We start from the raw sequence: 20,795 nt of genomic DNA on the forward strand, positions 1-20,795 counted from the left end.
ATTTTATGCAATATCATATTCCAGGATTGATATGATTAAAATAATATATTAATATATTATTCGTCACACATCAAACATTTCTCAAAAACCCATTTTGTTTGGAGTGCATGTTATTTTTTTTTAAATTTATTTCATTAAAATTAAAAATTATGTGGCAACCATTTATATAAAACGTTACGAAATCTATCTATCTTATAAACATATGTATGTACATACAAATGTCCATATTGAAACTTTTTTAATCATTTCGATTTTTCCAAAAACAAAAGTATGGCAACTTTTCTATCTATGACAAGCATGTAGCAACCCTTTTCATGAAGCATTATCAAGTAAATTCTATAAACATTTTTTCAAAAATAATTTTCGAACGGGGGCCAACCCTTTCCATAACGCATTATATCAAATAAATCCTATAAAACTTTTTCACAACATTTTCATTATCAAACAGGTGGAAACCTCATAATTTTTTTGCACTGTTTTAACTATTTTTATTATCAAATAAATTCTGTACAATTTTTTCAAAATTACATTTCAAACGGTATTGCCACTCGTATTTTTTTTGGAGTTTTTTAACCATTTGATTAAAATTTTTCTGCTTCTTTAATTTTTTTTTTTTGGTAAATTTAATTGAATATAATTTTATAAAATGTGGCAATCCTTTTCGTGTAGCACTATTAAATAAATTCTATAAAATATTTTTCAAAAATAATTTTCAAAAGGGTGGCAACCGCATAATTTTTTTAAACTGTTTTTACAATTTTTTTTATTTGGCAACCTTGTATATTTTTACACTTTTTACTTGTTTTTAATCCTGCTTTTTCGAATTAAAGTTGAGTAAAGCATGATGGCTAATGTTTATTTTTCATGCAACCCTGCCAGCAGAAAAAAATAAACTTGCTTGTGTTTTTGTAATTTTCATGCAGTCGTTTCTTATTTATTATATATTTTCTGCTTAATTTTCCGTACCACTGTATGAAAATTACAGAACCAAGCTAACAACACTTAGCCGGCAAATAAATGAATGTCATTGAAAAGATGGMTTTGTTAACACAAAACACAAAAGTTAAAGGTTGTAGGAGAGTAACAGAGAAAATGAGAGCGCAAAAAACTTTTCCACACAACAGAATGGAAATTGCAGTGAGTGTTGAGTGTAAAAGCTCAAGCACGCAGCTTTTACGCTTACCACTTTTCCGCGATGAAGCATTGCAGCCGATACACGAGTGTTGGAACAGTTGCTGCGCGATTACGGAACGGAACGGTTGTAAGCGGAAAACCTCAAAGCATAGCTGTGTACTTGACAATATTTTGCTGGACATTTTTTTTCTTCCTCTTGGACGAACTCACCACCCAAAACGCAGAGTGGTGTGAGTGCGCGCGTGTGTTTGTCGCCAGGGGGTGGCAGCTCCATATTACTGCCTAGCAATTGTTGCCTTGTTAGTGTGTGTGTACGAATGTRTATATATGAAAACGTAAGCAGCGAAGGATGTATAGAAAAATAAAACAACAAAAACTGCAATAATACAAGTGTGTACCGAAACAGCTGTGACAAGCGATGGCAATTTTCGAAGTTGCCATTTAAAAGCATTGTCGAAGCTGAATTTAAAAGCGTGTGTTAAATTAAAGTGAGCTTGTTACTGTGACTGTGGACATTTTGTTTTGTGTACAAGCATACGCATACATACATACGCGCGTGTTTAATGAACATACTCCGGGCAGCCGGTCGAAAATATGGGGTGAACACACACACACACACCTACAATCAACCGAAATCAAAGTGTGTGCAATAAAATAAAATATGCGAAACATTGTAGATTTTTCRGTTTACAGCGCATAACGGTATGCYATGTGTGGCACGAATAATGCCAGCGGATTAATAAAGTGCAGACGAAAGGATTATTGCCGACAGCGTCAACGCACAAAAAGTGTTGCATATTTTATGGCGTTGCGAAGCGAGTGAACAGCATTAGAAAGAGAAAGAGTTACGCTTAAAAATAGCAGATTACGTAAACTTGCTGCACCAAAACACGCCAAAGTGCATTTAAGTGAAAAAAAAAAATCTCCATTAAAAAAGGGATTTATTTATTTGGAATTTCAAGCAATGGATAATACTTATTTTATAGCCGCTTGTGAGCGCTAGTGATTTAAGCAGCGCAAATATTTGCCTGCCAACCAAAAAGCATAAAATAAAAGCAGACAAACACAAAAAATCCGCTACTCGCAGTGAAGTGTGGCAGGCGAGGCACAAATACGTGTACGCTGTACGTGGAAGCATCCGCGTTGTAACCTTGACATGCGGCCTACAGCCAGCCAGCCAGCCCTTTAAACACACACACACACACAGCCATGCAAGCATATGTGTAGTGTACCGTTAGTGTGTGTATGTGTGAATGTGCAACCTGCGGCCTACATTCAAAAGCGTTKCGAGCAGACGAAAASGCAAAGAACGGCAGACGCATAACGGCACATAGCGGCAGACGAGCAGTCACTTCCTTCATTGCCTGCTACACACCCTCGCACGCGCACGCAAACACGCAGAGACGCTCAAGCGTTAAAAGTACCATTTATGTGCGTGTGCATATTTTATGTGCTCATATACATACATACATAAACCTTAGTATATATGCATGWGAAAGCTCCTCGCTTACGTATGTAGGTACTCAGCTTGTCGGCTCCAGCAGTCTGTAATTACTTTAGTTTCATTTGTGTTTTCGTTTTTATCACAACTGTCGAGTGGCAGACAAAAAGGCAACGGACAGTGGTCACGTGTGTGTGTATATAGTGTATAATTTGCCAAGTTGACGACTTGGAGTGTAGACTGCAGACTAAAAAAMATATAAAAAAAAATTAAATTTGTTCAAAATAACAAAAATAATAAATTCAATAAAAACGTGTGCTTTGTGTGCTCAAAAAATCGCGTCCGTTATAAAACTCCCGTACGGTTTAGTTTTGTACCGTTAAGGCTTCTACTAGTTAGCGCTTTGTTTTGTTACCGCTTTGACGGCACTGTAATGTACTTATTCCCGTTACRTAACGCCTGTTACTTCATCTCTCCACTTCATCTCCGTAAACTACGTGCTCTACACCAGCAACGACTACAACAACAACATCTTCATCTTCATCTCCAACAAAAACTTCTAGACTACCAGCTTGGATTTTATCTTCAAAACTCAATCATAGCCGATGCTTKTGAAACATGCCCAAACAAAGCAATGTTGCCACGATTACCGCTGCGACAGACGATRGYGCTGTGAAGCCGCATGRGTCCACTCTGAACGGTGGCGATAATATCATTACCATCAGCACGAGCAGCATCACCGACGAGTGTCACTCATCAGCGCWCGACGAGCAYTCGTTAAAGCCCSCCGCAACATCACCGAAATCAACAACAGACAGTAACGAGACTGCCGATCGTCAGCATTCCTGCACATATTTGAAACCTACAGCTTCAGCGATCACCGTCTCCAATACAACAGCGACCAGCAACGCCGCGGAGCCGTCAACACAAACTCGCGCTTCCCCACAGTGTTGTGATCTGTCGCGTTGCATTTCGTATCAAGAAAATATCGCCGATGTGCATCATCGTCGCGGCCGTCGTTTGCATGGYTTACAATTGCCGCTACATCCRCTACAAGTATTCGGTTGGCTTGTGCTCATACTCTTCGGTATAGCCACATTCTGTGTACTAATACCGTCGTTCTCGATTGAAATACAGGGACCACTATACGGTCTTGTCGGCGGTTTGTTTGTCGTGCATGTGGTGTCACATTTGACCGCACTGCTTACCGATCCCGCCGATCGTGAGCTGCAACGCGTGCATCGSAACGATCGCATAGTGCCGGAATTCGACCGCAACCGACACGCGCATGTCATTGAAAACGGTCGCTGTCACTTATGTAATATACGCACCTCGTCGCARCGCACGAAACATTGTTCGGTTTGTAATAAGTGCGTCGGYAAGTTCGATCATCACTGCAAATGGTTGAATCACTGTATCGGTTCGCGTAATTATGCGGCATTTCTAATGTGTGTGGTCAGTGCAGTGGCCGCGACGGTGGTCATAGTCGCAGCTGTGGTGGCGCAAATTGTRCTCTACTATGTCCATCCCGAATGGCTGAGCTTCTGGCAGTCCACAGACGGAAATGTAACCAATGTTGCAAGCGACTACCCCGCTGCGGTGCTCTACGCACGCAATGCCAGCRCGCTTAATGATACAACGGCCGAAGYTGGCAATGCCACGGCGAACATTGAATTTGCCMCAAATGTTACCGCCAATATTAGCGCTTATCTGMTGGATACCGATTTGTTGCCGGATAATGGGACGCTGCCAGCACTTGCTGAGAACGTGAGTACACTGATTGCGGACACAATCAACGACACCCTGCTGTTGCACTTGAATCAAACATACAGTGGAGCCGGCACAACGTCGGACACGGCAGGCGCCACATCGACCAGTAATGTTACAGTGGCCACCATAGCCGGCATTGGTGTGAGCGACACAATATTTTTGGTGCTTATTGGTTTGTTAGGTCTGCTGGCCGCCATCACCGCTGGACTGCTTATGCATCTCTGCTTTTTCCACATATACATCTCATTTTTGGGACTTACAACCTACGAGTACATACGCAACCATCGGCAAGCGCAGGAGCTCAAAGCTAAAGAAGCCAACGCTAAGCAGCCAAAAAAAGATCATCAACATTACCCTTTGACTCCGTCCAAAAAGACTAATGACTGTGGCCAAATTTACTTTTGTTCAAGCGCACGACATCCGAACGCCATCAATCCCGCTGATGTGCATTATTTTGAAACGCGTAAGCCGCCGCCAAAACGCGATGACAGTCCGCGCTCGCGTCTACATTGCTGCGTTAATTCCAGGGAATATCATCAGTCCGCTTCAAAGACATACTACATGTGTTCGCTGCTCGAGGATAACGCGGTGCATTCGCCGCTTGCAATATCGCATATCAGCGGTGGAGACAGCACCAGAGCCGGGCACATGTACGACGCAAGCGACACCGCTGAAGCAACAGAGAGAGGGTACAAGTCCTTCCATTGCTGTTCTTCATTCGGCGCGATGGCGACGCAACGTCGTGTCAGTGCTGCAACGTCCAAAGCCACATTGGTCAGCGACTTGGAGGCGATAAGTGCGCGTCGCTCATACATGCAGTACACCGAGCAATGCACGCTGTGTACCTTTCGTATACGCAGTCCCATAGTGAGTAAACGTGTCGGCGATGTAAGCGCACGTACGGTCAGTGCCAAGCAACGCAGCGCCCATGGTCCGAGAGAGTGGAGTCCAACGCCGCGTACCGTTTCGGCGAGTTCGAAAGTGGTTAATAGCGAGCATCAACGCTGCTGTATGAAGTCGATATCGAAGAATCAGCGTTGGCGCCGAAAATGGAATTGTTGCTCGAGTGTGCCCGACAGTCCCGATGTGCCGAATGATATTATCGCCGCATTGGCGATGCGTCACCAACACAGCACTGCCACCAGCAGCGGCAAGAAGGTAAAGGCCACAGAGATACCAGTGCATTTCATTAAAACAGTCAATGGTAGCGGCAGCGTTGACAGCAGCACTGCCAGCCTCAGTGGTAGCCGCCCAACTTCTCCACGCAGTGCCAATCTCAAAGCAAGCTCACGCGTACGCCACACACGCACCTGGCCAATGCCACGCCTGAGACATATGATGCGTATGCTCGGTCGTTATCGTCGCACGCGTTGTCGTCAAACGGACGTCAACAATGCAATTAGTACTATTGATGAGTATCAGGTGAAACAAAATCAAATCCGCCCATTACAATTGCAGCCTAGCGGCAATGGCGCCTACAGCCGCCAACATCTGAATAATCACCAACAATCGCAACAACATTACAACGACAGCAGTTCACCACAGCCGCCCTCATCCACAACGACAGCGTCGGAGCGTAGCGATCAGAGCATCTACAGTGATTCGAGCAATCTCACAACCCCCTCAGGTCAGACGCCCAATGCCATTGAAACGATTCTGCCCACATCAGTGATACGTGACGACACGTCCATGACATATACGACACCCATGGGAATTACATTGCCACCGGCCTTACCACCACCGACGCGTCGCAAAATACCGAATCCTACAAATTTGGAAGAACTCGCAGAGACACTGAGTTTTGTCTCGCATTCGTCGGGCGGCAGTTCGGGCACGCTATCGCCGGTGCAAAGACTTCCTACGCTGAGCAACGTTTATCGCCGTCAGCGACGCAAACATTTCTTACGTACACGTTCACCAACTTTGTCGCCCATACACGAGACCGGTCTGTCGAATCCAACATCACCGCAACCGGGTCGCCATAATGCAAGCGCCACCGGCTCAAATGCGGCTGTTTCGTCGGGTCTCTCGTGCGATTCAGCTGAGTTGGCGCGCAAGAATTCATCGAATAGTTCACTACATAGCGTTAGTTCCAATTCTAGCAGTACTTAAATATTCAGAAATTATTATTTGTTATATTTCAACTTTGGAGTAATATTGAAGAGTCGTGTAAGATGTAAAGGTGTGTGTGTTTCATAAATAGATTTATCAGTAACGATATCAGTTCAATTTTAATAACATCTTATCTTTTGAAATCTACTAATGGATTTTATTATCACCTTTTTTTTCTCGTATAACTATTTTTATATTGGAGTTGAAAGCCCTCCAGCCGAAGCATAAGACCAACAAACAAACCTTAGTACAAGAACACCATTTTGCGTTGGAAACAATATCTGATAATAGAAAAAGTAGTTTCCAATATTTGCTCCAAGAAAAATAATGTTCTGAAATGTTAGCCTTAGTCAATCAGGGTCTAGGTGTAGTCAGAGACAGATCTTGCCTTGATGTCGATGTCACAGCTTTAAATTCAATGTTAATCAAAAATTGTAGAAAGGCTTTAAGCTAACTGGGAGGTCAACCAACTTGTAAAAAATGTAGGTTCACAGAAACAGACGAGTTGGCCATGCTAGGAGGGTCTTTAGACGAATCGGAGAGGAAGTTGATACCATGCCCGCTATGATCGATCAAAATAGAGCGATATACTAATTTTGAAGAAATAGCTCAGATCAGATGGTATTCGATAACCAATTTCAAGACAACGAAGCAGATATGATCCAACATATGTCCAGAAATAGTTTTTACAAACTTATAGTTAGTACATATAACTGAATTCTGGCCATTTTGAAAACATTGTGTACAAAAAGGAGGCCATTTTAAACTTTCTTTGAGCGTAATGAGGAAGAGAGATAGCAAGTTTATAAAGGTCCTAAAAAGGTGCATCAAAATAGCGTATCCAGCTATAATAGCGTCCAAAGTCCCAATACTCCCACCACAGCCACCAAGCGGCTGTCGGTCTACAGTAGTGACCAGTTCAAACATAATTTCGACAAAAAATATTTAAACTACAGCTGCTGTTATCTGCTATCTGCTCTCGAACGTTCCAAAGCGCCCATGAACCCTTTGCTAATTATCGAATAACCCGAAAAGTATTTACTTGAAATTTCCATAGAATACTTGAAATATATTATACTCTAAGAGAATGTGAAAAGGGTCGATTTTTTATTTAATATATGTGAAAAGGGTCGATTTTTTATTTAATAATTCCGCCTACATCTAACCTCTAATAAAGGAGGATGCATTTCGAACCTCCGACTGCTTACTTACCTATTTTTTTTTTTAAGAAAAGACACAAATTTCAAATTTAATTGGGAATGTTTATTGCCCTTCGAAAGATCATTCCTTGGCATTTATTTTCTAAAGGTTATCTCTTTCAAATCTTGGCCACGGCTACGTCTCACATTATTTATCCATTAAGTCCAATTTTTGGTAACTCGTTTTAGCATTTAWCTGGTTACTGGCGAAGAACACGCTTGATGTTTTGCTCTAATTAAAGAATCGGAYGGGTTTGTCTTTATAGACTTTAGACTTTACATATCCACACAAGGAAAAAGGTCTAACGGTGTGCTATCACACGATCTTGGTGGCCAATCGACCGACGTGAAATTTTCTGCTCACCGATGTGTGAGAAGTGGCGCCMTCTTGTTGAAACCAAACGTCGYCGAGATCACGAGCTGCAATTTCAGACATCAAATTGTTTGTTAACATGGCGCGATAACGGTCACCAGCATCATTTTTGAAGAAATATGAACCGATGATTCCACCGCCTCATAAAATTCACAAAACCATTGTTTTTTCTAGATGAAATGCGAGCTCTGAATCTGCTTGAATCTTTTCAGTTGGAAATGACCCAGAATCTGGCTCTAAAACGTCGGATATTCGAGGTGATGTCGTTCGGAAGGTCGAGTGGACTGAGTTCTCGCACAAGCTGTATTTTGTACGCTTTCGTTTTAAGATCTCGACGTAAAGCAACACTGAACAAACATAAAATGACAGCTAAAAAGTAGCTCTGCTTGGATTATATGAGAGAGAGTATACTATAATATTATTTTTAAKTTTACTTGGTAGATTTGTGTCCAGGTCTTCGTTAAACATATAATTTGGGCTGTCTTTTTCTCGGGTTATTTTAGAAAATGTGAGGCAATTTTCATACTAAAAATATACGTAAAAAGTGGTATATTATCCGTAACGCCAAAAGCGTTAAAAATTCACCATTTATACTTAAATATATAACATATGTATACATATAAGGATGCCAAGCAATTTCTCGTCGAACTCATACACACACACACATGTTCTCGGATATTCGTGCATACGAAATTGCATGTTAGCAAATGTACTTGTATATGTATTTCTATACATACGTAAATAAGCAATTTGCATATTGTTCCATTAAGTCCGAGGTTCATGGTCAGTTTGCCTTTTATTTCTGCGAATTTCCACGGTAATATTTCACCTGTCACATTGTTGTATTTCAATTAAAGCCTGTAGGGTTTGTTTTGCTCATTTACATATGTAAAAGTAGTATGCAGAGCCAATGATGCAAATACATATATATGTATGCAAATAAATCACTTGACTACGAGTATATGCATATATCATTGTGTACCTGCTTAGTCCTGCAATGAAATTCACACTTCGCAAAKAAGCAATACAAACAGCTGAATTATGATATATGTTTTGTCGAGTTTATATTTTCTTTAGCTGGTGTTATGTCTAAAAAGTACACCARTGCATGGTTTTACACATTTCAATAATTTCCATCATTTTTTTTCATAAACTCTTTCTTGGATCTGAGATTTAGAAATATACATTATTTTTCAATAAGAGCCGCTACAAAGGTTTGAGAAGTCTATCAAATTCTTCACTCCTGTAAATGTACATTGGATAATATTATGTATGGAACTCGATTTTTTTAGCATGGCCACCACGGGCATGCTTGTAGAAGTMCAGACGCTGAAYCCAATTTTCGACGGTTCGACCATAGACTTGACGTAGCYCGATAGGAAATAGGCTAATGGCTTCAAATCGTACGACTAAGGTGGTCAATTGACTGGGCTATTTTGCAAGATAGCACGTTTACCACACTTGCTTTTCAATAAATCGATTGTGACATTCGCTGATTGGCTTGTGGTGCTGTCCTGTAGCAACCACATATTGTCCAAGTCCTTAGCATCAAATTCGAGGCAAAAATATTCGGTTATCATGGAGCGATAGCGATTTCCATTCACAGTAACGGGTCGGTCTTGATCATCTCGGAAGATCGACGGCCCATAAACCACACCAAACCGTAATTTTCTCGGGATGCAATGGTGACTCAGAAGTATGTGCRGATTGCTGCCTCACCATTGAAGCATCTTTTCCTTATTGACGAAGTCATTCAGCCAGAACTGAGCATCATCGCTCAGATGATTTTTCTATGAAAATAGTGATCAATTGACGAACATWCGAAGATTCCGGTGGTCAAGCAGCTTCAGTTCTGGCGTCAATTTGATCTTGTAAGGATGTAGGCCAAGATTTTTTCGCAAAATTCGACACAACGATATCACAGAGATGCGCAACGMTTGAAAACGACTTGAGAGTGACTGATTTGGGTCTTCCTCAATTGRTGTGCTAGCGGCAGCAATATTCTCGATACTACGGACACTTCTTTGTCTCACTGGCACGGTAACATTTTGTAATGTGCCTGTGGATTGAAATTTTTCCACTAGGCGCTCAGTTGGTGATCTGACAGGATGATTATGACGACCATAAATTGGACGTAGCGCTCTTAAAGTTGAGGCCACTGWCTCCGAATTTCGTTAGTAAATTTTAATAATTTCGATTCATTGTTGGATCGTATATCTTTCCATGATGAAATGGCAAACCTTACTGAAGAGAAATGTGAAAACATCTAGAAAAAAATATGGCGACGTTTGCTGTCCCTATCGGTCTACTTTTATAGCGTCCATATTGAAAGCCCCGTTACCAGAAAAGACTAAAAATACAAGTGCGACGCGCTAGATACCATACGATTATATATTCAAAGCCATATTTATAATTGCGAACAAATAGAGAATTGTAGGCATTTACTAAACACGTCACATCCGCCATTTTCATGTTTCTCCGAATAGCTGACTTTTATTCATTCTCCTGTTTTCATAATTATAACAACTCAATTGTTTTATATTATTTTTCCATTCCTTGTTTGTTCATCTACTCAACCCACTTTTCGTTTATATTCATAACAAAATTACTTSAACCACATCTCCCGCCCCTAATTAAAAATGTGCCTTGTTGCTACGCCACTGTTGTTTACTCTACTACAACAAAGCGGCGCGGAGTCGGCAAAGAGAATTCAGTATGAGTCCAGCTAAATGAAATGCTATGCACTTACCGGAATGTAATTGTACAGCGGTATACGTGTATTTAAGGTTGTCGAAGCACGACAAACATTGAATGCAGACAAGATGAGTCTGGATATCGCTATATCGAGGACGCGGTCATTCGCGAAGTGTCGCTGCACCTTTACTTCGCGCAAGCGTTGACTGTTTTTTGCTTATCATTGGTAATAGTCAGGCAATAAAACAATTGCCATTAAGCCGGAAGCATTTTTCCTGCTCGGCACGTCATCCATTCATTCGCTCTCTCGTTGATTCCTTTTGAACGAGTGGATGCAGRGGGGGAGCCCAGTCGACTAACAAAGAAGAAAATAAAATTTCAATATATCTGCAATTATAGATAAGCAAGAGTAACAGGCAAGGTGTTGAGTCTGTTGTTGGAGCCGTCAGACGACACTTCAGGTCAGAAGAGCGAACGAGTGTAAGCGCATTGAGCTTTGAAGTTGAAACCTTTTTTATGTACGTTGTACTTATGTARATATGATGGATTAGTCGGCAACTCWACTTTACACAACGAATAAKGWGTTTGTATATGTGCAATACTAACTCCAGTTGCTACCGTTATAGAGCTGGGAGTAATCTTAAAGTAATATTAGATGAAAATCGATCGCACTTAAATTTTCATGAAATATTTTTTATGAAAAGATTTTTTCGAAATATGAACTATTTTATATGTAGTTTTTTGATTGAACATTATAATATTGAATTATTTAAAACATATCGACTCAGACTAAAAACAGGTAGCCGACCAATGGGCCCCAGTGTCAGACAAATTTACGTCTCTTTATATGTTGTGAACTGTGAGATAGCTCGAACTAAAAACAAAGCATTTTTAGATAAGGTTCCGATGTGACTTGAAAGAAATTTGAAAAATAATAATTTTAAAAGTGATGGATGTTTGCGTTTATTCATTTCTAACCGAAGCTCCCTGCGTTGACCATCACTAATCTTTGAAGATCCCATCTAAAATCAATCAGACAGAAAAAAAGTTGTATCAATAAATAATTATATTTAATTTTTTTTGCTTGGTAGAATTTTGTTATTAATGTAATAAACTGATTTTTTTTCACATTTTCGTTAAAACTCAACATTTAATTGTTTATAAAAAATCCTTCGAATTAGTGATGTTTGTCAAGTTTTTAAAAAGTGACCTAGGTTACGTTAGGTTATACTTACCCTTAGTAATGTCAGATGAAAGTTCAGCTGAATTTGAGGTGAAGAATTCGTCAAACAAGACGTCAATGGTTTTTGCGAACTTTAAGAGCGATATCTACGTTTGATACTACGTCCAGTGCTTTGAACTCCGAAGTTCCTGGATACTTGAACCAAGTTATAGATAGTGCCGGACAAAGGCATATGAGGTGTTTTAACGTCTCTCTCATGTTCATTTTTCTGCACTTTCTACATGTATAATATATTAAACCCATCTGGTTCGCATGTGATGCCAGTAGGTTGTGATCTGTCAAGTGGTGTAAGTAAGAAGCAAGCGAGTTTTCCTAAGRATCTCTTTCACATGATCTTGKTGGTCCTGATCCTACTGTCAGMCCTTTTGTGAATTTCGTTGTATATCATTCTTAGTGACTTACGCATTTTCCTGTACTTTTTCGGTAGCCAGACGGATGGCACTTTTGAAAATCTCATCAATTGTTTAATTTCCCGTAACTCCGGACATTCTCTGAGTTCGGGGGGTTTCCTTTCAAACTCTTCCGGAAGCTGATTAGCTATAAGTTACTATAGGAGTGGTAACATCTCACCACCTGCGGTGTTCCCGTTTGCGCTTATCTGTACGATCTGGCTTCGTTCCATACCGCATTAATCTTCCTGCAGCTTAGTAGAGCTTTTATTCATGCTATAATGACAGCCTCTATTTGGGTTGCTACCAGACTATTGACGGTTGCGTTATTGGAGACATTGTTGAATGCTCCACTTATTTCAAGAAATACACCAAAAGTATTCCTTATGCTCTAGTKCTCTTTCTATATTTAGAGTTAGCGAATGAAGTGCAGTATCCGTGGATCTAAGTATGGGCGTGCTGTGCTCTTAACATGTTGGCAATAAAAGCTTTCCTCTTATATAAGCGTCTAGTATTTTTTGAAAAGTCTTCAGATGGAATGAGGTTAGACTTATTGGCCAGCATTTTTTCGAATAAAGGTAGACTGCTTTGCTCGCCTTTGATGTGAATACGATCCTTGCCTCTCTCCAAAGGATACTTGCATAGTAAAGCCTCAAACATCCTCCGCATATTATGATTAAGTATGGAACCAGCGTTCTTGATGCGTTCTGCATCATGGCCGTAAAAATACCGTCCATATGCGGGGATTTAAACGGTTCGAAGCCGTTGATTGCCCAAAGTATTTTGYCTTTCGTTATGATATCTGTTGAGMCCTATTCTATGCTATCTCTTACGGARATCTATAGYRTATATACGCCCTGAAAAATSAGTTTCGACAGGTCCACCAGTGATTCCTTACTKCATTCAATTCACTCTACACATTTTTTTCGTAGTAGTGCAGAGGTAGTCCGTTGCTTAGATAGTTATTTCCTAAGCCTTGCTACTTCGGTTGCGTTTTCTAAATTGTCACAGAAGCTCGTCCACGACTCCCTCTTGGTTTTACGAACTTCTTTTTTTTATATACCTGAAGTACATCTTTGTATTCCCCCAGCAGGACTACTCATTRGTCAGTCTGGCTAGTTTGAAAAGTTCCTTGACACTAGGTTTGAGTGATATTTGTTTCRCAAAGGTGGCCTCGATCCACTTTTTGCACGTATTGGAGGGCACGCGATGTTATACGCTTTCTTGAGAACGTTAGTGAATGCTGCTGTCCGTTCCTCTAATTCAGAGATTGAGTCACATTTCTCTGGTCTCAGAAGGTTACAGAAATTTCATTAGAATCTGGCAAGCGGTTTTCCAGCTACATTGGTCAGCAGTTAAAAAAAAATATTTTTTTTTTTTTTTTACTTACTCGTAAGTTCCAGAGCATTCGAGAACACTTTACTAATTATCGAATAACTCAAAAAGTATTTGTCGGATTTACTTCATGTGTTGAAAGAAAAATTGATAGTTATAGACATATTTATTGAATAAAAGAAAACCAACGAGCACGCAATATTCAAACAAGAAATTTAGTAAGAAAAAAGTTATATTTTCATCATTTAGTCCTATGAAGTCAATTTAAGCGTGGCATATAAGTAAACTTTTTCCAGAGGCTAATGGAAAAATAATATATTTCTTATGTTTCACTATTTTTTCTGCTTTTCCTTTTACTTATTAAGCATTAGAAAGAAATAAGCGAAGAAATCGATAATGCGATTTGATTTGCTGCTGGTCTAGTCCTTTTCTACTCTCGCAGGTCATTGACACACACATCTTTRCAAACACACATAGAAGCACCTATATGGTAAAATATACATATGTATATATAATCTATAAGTACTATATATGTATATGTATGTACTTGAACTCCGTGCATAAAAACGAAACAACTCCAAGTGGACGACAAGTTCAACTATGAAYACTCGAATGAACCAATGTAGCGAAGAACTTTTATATTCTTCATTTATTTAGAAAGCAATTTGGCGAATTCTCTGTAGTTCAACTGACAGTTATAAAGGCAYACAACAACAAACATACTTAATGTGTCCATTTTAGTGAAACTGTAATTGGATACAAGCTAGTCCGTTCAAATTGTTAAGAGCCGAATATATGTACGTAACAGAAAACAACAAAAACAATGGAAAAACAAATTCAAAATGGACGAATAAAGCATAAGAAAGTAAAATAAAATATAAAGCATAAAAAATGCGAAGTTTATGGCAAAAATAATGCAAACGAATAAATTTACATTGCTTAATAAGAAACCAAAAATTAAAATAAATAAATATGGCAAGACTGGAAAAATTTGGTAATAAGTGAATTCGTAATGTTTTTGAACAGCGAAAGTGTTGAAGCGTTGGTGCTAGCATTATTTCTAGTCTGCATGCACACACATACATACATATGTATAAGTCAATTAAAGCATTTGTGTGTAAATATATATTTTTGCAAAATTAAAAAAAAAACCTCAAAACGAAATATTAAAATAAATCAACTTCAAGTGCTCTATGTGAAAGGTTCGAAATATAAAATTAGTAGGCAAAAAACGCAGCGCACAGCATTCAAATTGATATAATATATAGTATATTAGTGTAATTGGTATTTATGAGAATATTRTAAGAGCAAAGGCCAAAAATGACATAAATTAACTTGTGGAACGAGTTAGCAACGAGTGCAAGGTGACAAGAACTAACGGGGATAAACTTGATGCAAAWCGAGAAAAAACGATAACTTCGGTTGCACCTAAGCAATAATACTCTTTACATATATACAAAAGATTTCATAAAAAACTTGTTTTTGTATCGAATTTATATGATATAGTGGTCCCATTTAAGCAATTTCTTCAGAGTTTGTACCGTTGGCTCCGACAATAAGTCTCGCTAAATTTCATCACCATATCTCGCCGACAAAAAAGAATTTTCCATACAAGACCTTGATTTTGATCGAACAGTTTGTATGGCAGCTATTTGCTAGAGTGGTCCGATTTAAGCAATTTCTTCCGAGATTGTACCTTTCAATTGTACAATCACCTATGATAAATTTCTAGCCGACAAAAAAGTTGTCCATAAAAGAACTTCATTTTGATCGAACAGTTTGTATGGCAGCTATATGCTGGAGTRGTCCGATTTGAACAATTTCTTCGGAGATGTACTGCTGGCTTGGAAAATAACCCAAGAAAAAAGTTTCTCATATAAGAATTGGCTTTGATTGTTAAGTTTGTATGGCAGCTATATGAAAGAGYCTTCCGATATCTGYGRTKCCGACAAATGRGCAGCTTTTTAAAGAGAAATGTATGTGGCCAAAATTTCCGATCAATATCTCAAAAACTGGAGACAAGTTCGCGTAAATACACATAGAAGTGCGTTCGTAATTCCGATCATATCTATGCATATATTTTAKAATTTCTCCGATGTTCTCTTTTGAGTATACATCTAATGTCGTAAATTCATCGATCTGAGAGTTTTTCTTTAGAGTTACAGAATCTATCTCTGATATCAAAAAAATTAAGATTTTGGTTACAGGACCGTAATGAGAGATTTTAGGAAGTCGGGCRTAGTCGCTTTCCTACAATAGACCACTGACTTGATATGTTTCGATAAACGAAATTTTGCTCTTAAAAATTGATGGTTTCTAAGAAATRCTATACCTGTGAAAAAAATTCCCTGTACATATTAAAAAAGCTTGCTTTGGTATTCATAATGTGTTCTAAGTATGTAGACTCTACTATCGTAGGAACAACGTCCGGTGTATTTAACGTGGGTACCCCACGGYGCTCAAAAGCACAGCGGAGCAAACCAATGGTTTGATCAGAGACCTGAAAATGCCAGGCATCTTCAGTTCCAATTGGCAGTGCGGAATGGGTCCGCAAACCGGTAACAATGCAACTCCACATTTCTTTCCGCATTCGGGTTTTAACCACAACCACCACGATTCTCCCCGAAGTGCCAGTCCGCATGAGCAGGTTGGAGCGAACTCCATGGACTCCTGCTCTTCGTGGTACCAGAATTAGGTATCCGGTTAGACTTGATAGCCGAAACTACTGCTCTGCTCTGAACTGCTGACCAGTTGTTGGACGCACATTTCACTCACACACCATTCACACAAGAAGCTCACCCTAATTCACGCGCATACGACCCTAACTGTTCCGCATTCCGAATAGCTGTCTCTTATACACATCTAGATGTGTATAAGAGACAGGTACTGGGTTCTCCAAAATCTGAAGCTTGGGTTACCCTCAATAAACCCAACGTCCCGAATGTGTTCATAAGTTACTCGACGCAACAATCCTTATCGTAGGAACAAATTAACCTATACGTCTGGTTGTCTTGTTATGTGTTCTAATATGCTACACTAGAATTATGAAGCTTTTGTAAAATCTATCGAAATTTTTYCCTAGGCATCGTAGCCATCAAATATAATGTTATCGATTTTAACAAATACGGGGTCTGTCCMYAAATAAGATGTATTTTGTTTCACCMTAAGCTAAAAAGTTTATTCYTCATTAGATAATATCAACCGAAAGTTTTCTCCAATTAATTATCAAAAACAAATSCAAAACAAAGATATTTGTCTATAAAGTCGAGCGACTGACCATCAACATGATGAAGATAAGGAGTTAAACCAAAGCCAGATTTAAGTTATCCTTTCGTGAGTTCCACTTGTATCTATCCAAACTACCACAGAGTGTTTCTTCGCTCTTTTGCAAATTTCCCGATTTGGGAACAAAATTAGCTGATACACTACTTTAGACTCTTCCAGAACATCGCTATTCTGCTAATCCAACAGTGAAAGAATTAAATTTATAAAGTTTTCATAACGAAAAAAAAGTTTCTCACTGTTAGTTSTTGTCACCCTGTAGTTTTAGAGTAAATCTTTACATGCACAAATTGGGTAAAAGAAAATAACAACAAAAAACCGGTTATGGAAATTTTTCGAAAATGCTTTACATGTTTTATTGTAAAAAATATTTACCGTGTAAGAAAATTTTAGCATAAAAAATTAAAATAAAATAAAGTATTGTAATAGCGTTATTAAAAAATTAGCAAGCGTTTGAAATAATCGTGCGCAAACGTTATTTTCGAAGTTACGACAATTATTTTCGAAATTGCAAAAATAGTTGTTCCAACATTGCATTGTAAAATAATTATCTGCCGCTACACTTTAGTCATAAGTTATTATTATTTAAACATTTTAAATAAAAAATATTCAATTTAAGTTTTTACCTTATAGTATAGATTAGTCATTACAACAAACAATTGTTGTATTTACAATTTATGTATGAAGACAAAAAATATTTTTAATGCAAACCCTTGCTGACTAAACCAAATCCCTACATATAGACATACGAACACTGTTTATGTGAATGTTGAATGTTGCAGTAAACACGCCCACATTTACACAAATGGAAATTAAACACAAAGAAATAATAAAAAAAAAAAAAACGAAATACTCGTCATAGCCAAATAAATGGGAATTTATTGATTTCAAAACCTTAACAACCGCTAATGTTTTAATATGTTTCACTGGGCATAGCCAGTTCGTACGCGACAGGCAAGTTTTTTCTTCATCTATCATCAGTATTCAAGGTGCGTTTSAAAGTAAACAGGATTTTTKGAATCTAGAGCCCCTGGTGACGCCATCTATATGTCGACTGTTGCGTTAGAATCTGCTGTSTTTATCGATTGTCTAGTGAGAATTTCATGACATTTCATTGATTGGAAGTGAAGTTATTGCGTTTTAAGTGTCAGTATGTTTGTGTTATCGGTATGAAAATGAGCTTCGAACAAAGAGCCAACATTAAATTTTGTTTTAAATTTGGTAAAAATTTTACCGAAWCATTTCAATTGATGAAACAAGTTTATGGCGATGATTGCCTATCCCGTAGCAGAGTGCACGAGTGTTTTCAAAGTTTCAAAGTGGTCGTGAGAACATAAATGACGATCAACATGTGTCGAAACTGTGTGTGAATTMATCAAACATCAGACGAAATCATCATTGAAATTCATGGAAATGGAATTGAAMATCTCCAAAACATCRATTTATCGCATTATAACCAAACATTTGGGCTTACGAAAGTGTGTGCACGGTTTGTTCCGCACAAATTGACTGACGACCAAAAATTGCTCAGAAACCAATATTCGAAGGACATCATTACGATTATTTCACCAACCACATTTTAACCATTAACCACTCCCCGTATTCACCTGATATAGCACGGTGCGACCTTTTCGAAGAAATGCGTTTGCCCGTGAAAGGAAATCACCGGCGTACTTGTGGCCATACCGGCCAACGAGCTAAAACACTCGTTTGATATGCTTTTGGATCGTGCAAAAGCTGTATTGCAGCAGAAGGAGACTATTTTGAATAAAATAAATTGATTTTGCCGAAAAAAAACCATTTGTTCTGTTTTTTTACAGGTCATGTTTACTTTGGAACGCACCTTGTTTAAAGTGAAAATATATTATGTAATGGTAAACCTTGGTCATATACTACTATGAGCAAAAAATATTAAGACTTTGTTCATAATTTTAAAATTCTTAATATATTATTCAAAATCTATGTCGCCCCCTGAAAATTTGGCGAAAAACTCACGAAGAATCAACGCGGTATGTGACGGTGCATTATCGTGGGGCAAAAACCAGCGGCCCATCAYTCTGGCCTCTTTTTACGAATAGCTTGGCGCAGACGACGCATAAAACTCAAATAATATTCCTTTTTGACAGTTTGATAAGTCGGAAGAAATTCGGAATGCACCACACTTCGGTAATMGAAGAAAAATGTCAACATAACCTTGGTTTTTGACCTGGTTAGTTTTTTCGGTTTCAGCTCTGAGATCAGGGTTCATGGTCGTCCTGTACGTGGTTCGTCGTCAACGCTTTCTCGACTGAGTAATAATAGATAATACTCAAAATCTTTGAGTAATAATAATAAAAATAGTGCCTTAAAGTGAACTTTCATAAATTATGTATATATGTAAAGGGTGTTGTTTTTAGACATGTGGTTTTCGAARAGAAGTAAAATAATTTGATATTAAGGCTAAGAATTTATTTGTATTATAAAAATAAYGGTTAGCCATTATGTTTTAAAATGATTTCGGGGCTGATTCGAATAAATTCCCACCGAAAAGCTCACTTTTTGAAGCGAAGGAGACCAAATATCAGCAATAACGCTCCGAATATTTTCCTCCAAGCATCAATCGTCTCGGTGATCACACGAAAAAAGACCAATCGTGTTAAATCTCACCATCTTAGAGGCTTGCCACAGACCCACGGTGCCAGGTTATGAGTTTCCTGCAATAAATTGATGGTTTCATTGGCTACAATATGMCATCTTGTTGGAACCAACGGTTGTCAACTGCTGCACACAATGGTAAATGGACTCATACGAGTCTCTTCGATACTCTACTTCACAGTAACAATAGCTTCTTCGGTACGCACTCTGAAAATTCACTTTATCAACTAGAGTAAACGTGGTGGCAACATATCATACGAAACGGCTGTCGAAAAGACTAGGAAACAAGTATGACTTCATGGAAACCCACACGTTTAAAAAACACCCATTATATAATTACACTTTAAAAATAAACTCATAATTTCAGTACACAGTACTCGTTTACACTTCAGATCTCCCTCTTCTTTTTCTGACGTTACCTTTAATAATAAYCAGTGTAATTGATATCATATCTGTATTGTAGTTTTGAGTGACACTTTTATATCTATCTCATAGTTCTGGCGATTCGTAGATAAATAACAGTTAAGTATAACCGATACTGCTACACAGCAGAAGTTTGATAACATAGAGCCCCCTCCAAACAAGATCACGCCCTATTTGAAAATACCTACATAAACACACTTTTTGATTAAGGATGTGAATAAAACTGGCGTAGTATATTTTTGCCAAATTTTCAGAGCAAAACATTGAGTTAATCAGCGTGGAAAATATATTTGAATACTTGTTTTAACATAGCCCCATTTTGAAATCGTTTTTCCAACAATTTTAGCCAGTATTTCATAATAACCCCCKAGTTTTCTGAAGTTTAATAAAAATATTTATTTTTCGACCCATAAAAACTGAAGGGAAACTGGCGGTAGGCTTGCCGACCACAGTGATGCGCAAGCAAAATTTAGGCAACTAACAGCCAACTTATCACTAAGGACACWCCCTATCCGTATAACATGCCAACTTGTTATTCCGAATTTGTTAACTGGTTACCAACATCTACTCTCATTCAACACCCCCAACTTGTGTGTTTACCCTTGTCAATGGCGCCGTGTCATACGTTAATACAATTATTTTTGCCGGCAACAAAGTTCAGCGCTGCGCGAATTAATCTAAAGCTCCTAACTATAGAYACCTATAATCTATAACTAGTATATATTATATATACATACAGATATAACTTATTCTGTTTGTATCATTT

General features: G+C 38.5%; 2 protein-coding genes across 2 annotated transcripts in view; both read left to right on the forward strand.

Moving 5' to 3' along the window:
• LOC108973812 (tRNA-dihydrouridine(16/17) synthase [NAD(P)(+)]-like) overlaps window positions 1-20,795 on the forward strand; it is a 59,056-nt gene that overhangs the window by 9,527 nt on the left and 28,734 nt on the right. The window lies entirely within an intron of this gene.
• Window positions 2,906-6,597, forward strand: LOC108973810. Its single transcript, XM_018941299.1, has one exon. The coding sequence runs from the start codon at window positions 3,194-3,196 to the stop codon at window positions 6,455-6,457; it is 3,264 nt and encodes a 1,087-aa protein (XP_018796844.1). The 5' UTR covers window positions 2,906-3,193; the 3' UTR covers window positions 6,458-6,597.

This window comes from Bactrocera latifrons, unplaced genomic scaffold (assembly GCF_001853355.1).
Source record: "Bactrocera latifrons isolate USDA-ARS-PBARC rearing strain unplaced genomic scaffold, ASM185335v1 scaffold_50, whole genome shotgun sequence".
In the NCBI taxonomy this organism is placed as follows: domain Eukaryota; kingdom Metazoa; phylum Arthropoda; class Insecta; order Diptera; family Tephritidae; genus Bactrocera; species Bactrocera latifrons.